The 6183-nt window shown below is 39.9% G+C and overlaps 1 protein-coding gene across 7 annotated transcripts in view; it reads right to left on the bottom strand.

Moving 5' to 3' along the window:
- Nucleotides 1-3545: 3545 nt before the first annotated feature.
- The window catches only part of ARID4B (AT-rich interaction domain 4B), a 167318-nt gene continuing 164680 nt past the window's right edge, over nt 3546-6183 (bottom strand). For all 7 annotated transcript variants that reach the window (XR_013416007.1, XR_013416006.1, XM_077998447.1 and 4 more), the window contains one exon: nt 3546-5310. Coding sequence is in view for 5 of the 7 variants with exons in the window: in XM_077998447.1 (XP_077854573.1) it covers nt 5183-5310 (128 nt within the window). In the remaining 2 variants the exon portion in view is untranslated. The remainder of the gene's footprint in view (nt 5311-6183) is intronic.

Raw genomic sequence — 6183 nt, 5'->3', positions numbered from 1 at the left:
GAGTTCTTTGTACTCTTCTTGCAACTTTTCTGAAACATGACATTATTCCAAAATAAAGACCACACCTCTAACGAGTCACGTCAACATACAAATTCGAAAGATTGTAATACGGCCCTGGAAAAGTAGATACTTGGCATTCAAAACTCTTCAAGGTGTTCTCAGCCCGTCTTCCCAGACTCATCTCCCTCCAGCCCCTGACATTCTAGCCTGCTTTTTCCACCGCCTCTACAGTTGTTATTCTTGTCCCCTCTGTTGTAATTGCCCTCCTCTTTCCCCTTATGCAAAATAATGCCCATCCTTAAAGGCCTAGCTCAGATACTGTCTAACTTAGACAGTGTTTTCTTTGCAGCCAGGCGCGGTGGCTCGCCTGTAATCCCAACACATTTGGAGGCCGAAGCAGGAGTAATGCGTGAGGACTAGGAGTCTGAAACCAGCCTGGTCGATCTAGCGAGACTTCCTCTCTACAGAAAACAAATTATAGGGGCACCTTTGTGCTCCGCGCCTGATCTTGGCTCATTGCAACCTCCACTTCCCGGGTTCAAGCGATTCTCCTGCCTCAGCCTCCCGAGTAGTTGGGATTACAGGCATGTGCCACCACGCCTGGCTAATTTTATATTTTTAGTAGAGACAGGGTTTCTCCATGTTGGTCAGGCTGGTCTCGAACTCCCCACCTCAGATGATCCTCTCGCCTTGACCTCCCAGCTTGCTGGGATTACAGGTATGACCCACCACACCCAGCTAGGTAGCAGATACTTACATAAGAAAACAGACTACGAAAGAAGTTGTGGTTGGAGATAGTTTTAAAATTATCTTCATTGCCATTCAGTGCTGTTTTTAACCATTTAGAGATCACTGACCGCTTTGAGAGTTTGAAATATGAGGACATGGTGGGGCAAGGTGGCTCACGCCTATAATCCCAGCACTTTGGGAGACCAAGGCGGAAGGAATGCAAGCCCAGGAGTTTCAGATCCACAACTGCACCATTTGCACTCCAGTCTGGCAACAAGAGCAAAACTCCGTCACAAAAAAACAAAAGGAGGCCGGGTGCAGTGGGTCACGCCTGTAATCTCAGCACTTTGGGAGGCCGAGGTGGGTGGATCATCTTAGGTCAGGATTTTCAGACCAGCCTGGCCAACATGGTGAAACCCTATCTCTACTAAAAATACAAAAATTAGCTGGGCGTAGTGATGGTCGCCTGTAATCCCAGCTAGTCGGGAGGCTGATGCAGGAGAATCGCTTGAACCCGGGAGGCAGAGGTTGCAGTGAGCCGAGACTGCGCCATTGCACTCCAGCCTGGGCAACAGAGCGAGATTCTGTCTAAAACAAAACAAAACAAAAGGAATTAACAAGACCCCACTCTAAAGTTTTTTCAGTAGGAAAAAAAAAAAAAAAACATTTTAGAGAACACCGTTAAGAAACCTATCATCTTGGCCGGGTGTGGTGGCTCACACCTGTAATCCCAACACTTTGGGAGGCTGAGGCGGGCAGATCATGAGGTCAAGAGATCGAGCCCATCCTGGCTAACACAGTGAAACACCCCCTCTACTAAAAATACAAAAATTAGCCGGGTGTGGTGACATGCGTGCCTGTAGTTCTAGCTACTCGGGAGGCTGAGGTAGGAGAATCACTTGAACCTGGGAGGTGGAGGTTGCAGTGAGCCAAGATTGTGCCACTGCACTCCAGCCTTGGGCAACAGAGCAAGACTCCTTCTCAAAAAAAGAAAAAGAAAAAAAAAAAAGAAAAACATACCATCTTAATATGTTAATTGTAAACTAACTTAGTAAAGTCTAGTTTAAGTGACCAGAAGTAGACATAGGTCAATTCTACTAATGCAATAAAATCCTCAAACCCTCTTAAGAAGCTAGGAAGTAGAACAAGAAGGCAGGTGAGACAGAGGCACAAAGGTATTAATCTCGACTCCAACAAAATTTGGAACAATTCCCCTATTCAGCACTGTTTCTATAACATACTCAGTACATGATATTAAAAGCTCCTCAAAAAACAGGGTTTCATGATTAGGTAGGATTGAAAACAGTAGGGTAAAGGAAGTTATTTAGGCAGGTATCTCTTCACAGGCCTTCTCTCAAAGTTTTTAATATGCAAACACTGTGGTTCTCTAAGAAAAGAATGTGCTATACATAGGTTTCCCAAAATATATTTGGTTATAAATTCCCAGAGCATTTCCAGGGAGCAGTATTCTAGGAATTCATTTTGGGAAGCATCGTTCCACAGATTTAAAAGATCATCCCTTAAACTAATTTTTGTGAAAATAAAGGGCCACCACAAAGATACTTTAAAAAATATGTATTTGAGCTTTCTAGGCCTTAAAAAAGTTTATTTCCTTTCTCTTTTTTTTTTTTTTTTGAGACTGAGTTTTGATCTTGTTGCCCAGGCTGGAGTGCAATGGTGCAATCTCGGCTCACTGCAACCTCCACCTCCCGGGTTCAAGTGATTCTCCTGCCTCAGCCTCCCTAGTAGCTGGGATTACAGGCATGTGCCACCATGAACAGCTAATTTTGCATTTTTAGTAGAGACAGGGTTTCACCATGTTGGTCAGGCTGGTTTTGTCCTGACCTCAGGTGATCCACCCGCCTCAACCTCCCAAAGTGCTGGGATTACAGGTATTGAGCCTGGCCTTTGTATTAAAGAAAGGTTTTCTTTTGGTAGAAAGTCCAATAAGTGGGGCCAAAAAAAACTAGATTATGGATTTTTAAAAGTCTGCAGCAAAGCAGTGTTTCTCAACCCAGATGCATATTAGTACCACTGGAGACCCTTAAAAATTAAAGATCAACATCCAGGTACTACCCCCAACCAATTAAATATAACTCCTTGGGAGTGGGGTGTGAGTACTGAATATACTTTTAACAATGTCCAGATGATTGCAATGTGCAATAGAACACACTGAAGTATAAAAGACCCCGAAGGGTCTAAATTAAAAATTTTTTAAAAGCTGCTGGTAATGGTTTCAAGTGTTAAATAAAAAAATAATAATTTTCTAATTTGGACAATTCTCCAAGTGGTAAGAAAAATATTTAAATTCAGACTCAAGCAAAATAGTGTATGCAAAGATAAAAGAATGCCTAGGTCGGGTGCAGTGGCTCATGCCTGTAATCCCAGCACACTGGGAGGCCAAGGTGGGTGGATCACATGAGGTCAGGAGTTTGACCAGCCTGACCAGTATGGTGAAACACCGTCTCTGCTAAAAAATACAAAAATTAGCCAGGTGTGCTGGCAGGTACCTATAATCCCAGCTACGTGAAGGCTAAAGCTAGAGAATTGCTTGAACCCAGGAGGTGGAGGTTGCAGTGAGCTGAGATTGCGCCACTGCACTCTAGCCTGGGTGACAGAGCAAGACTCCATGTCCAAAAAAAAAAGAATGTCTAATACATTCCTTATCTGGTTAAGACTTTTAATTTTCATAGGTAGACTCTTCCCTTTTTTGTGTATCAATTAATCCCGTGATAATACATGCTGGATATGTATGTTCCAGTCAGTCATCACATACAGAAATGAACTAAAATTACTAAATCTTTTAGAAACAAAAATCAAGGATTCACAAACTATGGCATTTTATTTCAGAGCCTTTGCTTACATTTGTACAATATATTACATAATTCTTCATTGTTTGCAGATCCTAATATATACTTTATAGCTTTTATTCTATAAGCTTTTTCTTCAACATTTTGCTGTCAACAAATCTTTACAGTCCTGTACAAATTTGAATAACTTGAAACCATTTTCAACAAAATTAGTTACTGTAAGCACACACTACAAGACTGAAAAAGCTTTTCTTAGAAAAGTTGAATGTAAAGGATTCTGACACGTTAGCATCTACAACAAAACGCATTGAAATTCTCACATGTCGTATTGCCAGAAACAAATAAAACATGCCAGCCCCATTCAAAAAAAGTACACAGAACTACAATTAAAACAGTAAAACAGTCTGTACAATAAAGTACTGTGTATTAACAGTGCCAGGTATTAAATAGCTTCAATGAACACATCCGCAATATACAAATGTCTTACAAAGGTGAAGAATTAAATACAAGTGCCAAACAGAACAGAGATTGGAATCATACAACATAAAGTCAATACAAGTGAAAACAATTTTGCATTCATTTTGGATTCTATACAAGGCATTTAATTTTAAAGGCCTACCACCCCCATTAGCTATTTATATTTAAAATAACCACCATCCTTTTGAGACAGTTCATATCAACAATCTTCAACCATACTAATACATTACTTGTTCCTGAAGTCTTTTTGTTGTAGCTCATAATAAAATAAGCAATACAAATGAATTATCTGTATTTAAGGGAAAAGAAACATTTACAAGAAAACACAAAAATATAACTGTTATAATTCATTATGAATAAATATACACTTTGAACTGGCTAAGTACAATCTTTATACATTGTTTAAGATTTAATACAGTTTATTAGCCATTTTCTTTTTTCACACAATGTATTATATCAAAATTAAAAAAAAATACTGATTTATAGAAAAATGGCAAAGTACAGTAGTTCCATTCCAATTTGAAGGGGCATGAAAAGCCACTGCAAGACCTTTTAGCCTAATTCAAACCTGTAAACATGTTCAGTCTTTTTATTTTAAAGAGAATCTTTAATATTTGGTTACCAGGATTGATGTCTGATATCCTGTTAACTGCAGGTTTTGAATTTATTACATGTGCTTGACTTATACAATTAAAGCCACCCTAAGGTGACTTGCTTTAAAAAACAATTACCTTGTACAAATGAAAATAGGTTCATATTTTTTCATAAATAAATGGAAAAATATCAAATGTTCCAGCTTTAACAAAATACAAGGGAATACATATACAGTAAGTTATCTTAACATGTTCGGACCCACCCCTTAACTATGCTTACTGTATTGTCTCTACAGGCAGTGAAAAGCCTCCATTTGCCACAGTGGAAGGCCTTCAAGTTACCAGACACACAATTCCCAGACAAGTTGGAAACAATTATTGCTTGAGGAAAAGCAGTTCATTGTACTTTTTCTTCATAAAAAAGTGCACTTAAGTGCCAAGTCAGCTTGTCAAGAAACAATTTTTAAATATAAAATAGTGCTTGTCTGATATTTTTTTGTGCCACTGTGCAGTATAAAAAAAAAGTGGCCCTCAACAGCCATTAAGTGCAAAGTGCTTTAGCAAGTCCTGCTGTCACCTGCACTCAACTGACATTCCATTTTGTGATGCGCTGGACATTGATGGTTCAGCTAAAGTTAACATAACAGCAGCTGTTATGGAACTGGATGAAGGTGAAGAAGAGGATGAGGATGTAGCAGCACCTAAGGAAAAGGGAGACCAAACCAAGAGCTTAATAAAAATGTATGTTCAACAATAGACAGAAAGAAAATACTAGTCCTCTGAACTAAAATTCCGTTATATTCTCCAAAATCATTTAGCTTACAACAACAGTGGTCAGTTCTCACAGTACCACAATGTAAAGAAAGGAAAAGCTAGTGTAGCTCAAGAAGCTAGACAGTGCCCAACTACAGAAGTAATGAAAAGGACAGACCAGGGAAGGCTCCTGCATGGGTCAAAGAGGGAAAGAACTGTGCCTAGTCTACAAGACACAGAAATAAAATATAGAATACACTTTTTGTAATAGTGAAACAAGTATCAAAACAGGAAAAATCTGCAATCCATTCAAAAATCTTTTATCCCCTCCTAATTCCTCCATCTTTCTGTACTTGGGAGTTTTCTTGTACATGTAAATGGTGACGAGAATGGGAGGCTTAATTGCTTCTTCAAATTGGACCAAAACAGTGCATAGCTCAACTGTTGCATTCTCCTCCACTAGGTTTACAAGGCAAATAACACATTAGTTATTTTCATCAGAGAAAGTCTCTCATTGTTTCCTTTTTTCGGTTTTTTTTTTTTTTTTTGAGACAGGGTCTTGCTCTGTCGCCCAGGCTGGAGTGCAGTGGCGCAATCTTGGCTCACTGCACGCTCTGCCTCCCGAGTTCATGCCATTCTCCTGCCTCAGCCTCCCCAGTAGCTGGGACTACAGGCGCCTGCCACCACGCCCAGCTAATTTTTTTGTATTTTTAGTAGAGATGGGGTTTCACCATGTTAGCCAGGATGGTCTCGATCTCCTGACCTCGTAATCCACCTGTCTCGGCCTCCGAAAGTGCTGGGATTACAGGCGTGAGCCACCA

The sequence above is a fragment of the Macaca mulatta genome, chromosome 1 (genome assembly GCF_049350105.2).
Source record: "Macaca mulatta isolate MMU2019108-1 chromosome 1, T2T-MMU8v2.0, whole genome shotgun sequence".
NCBI lineage: Eukaryota > Metazoa > Chordata > Mammalia > Primates > Cercopithecidae > Macaca > Macaca mulatta.
This window is presented reverse-complemented; position numbering and strand designations above follow the sequence as displayed.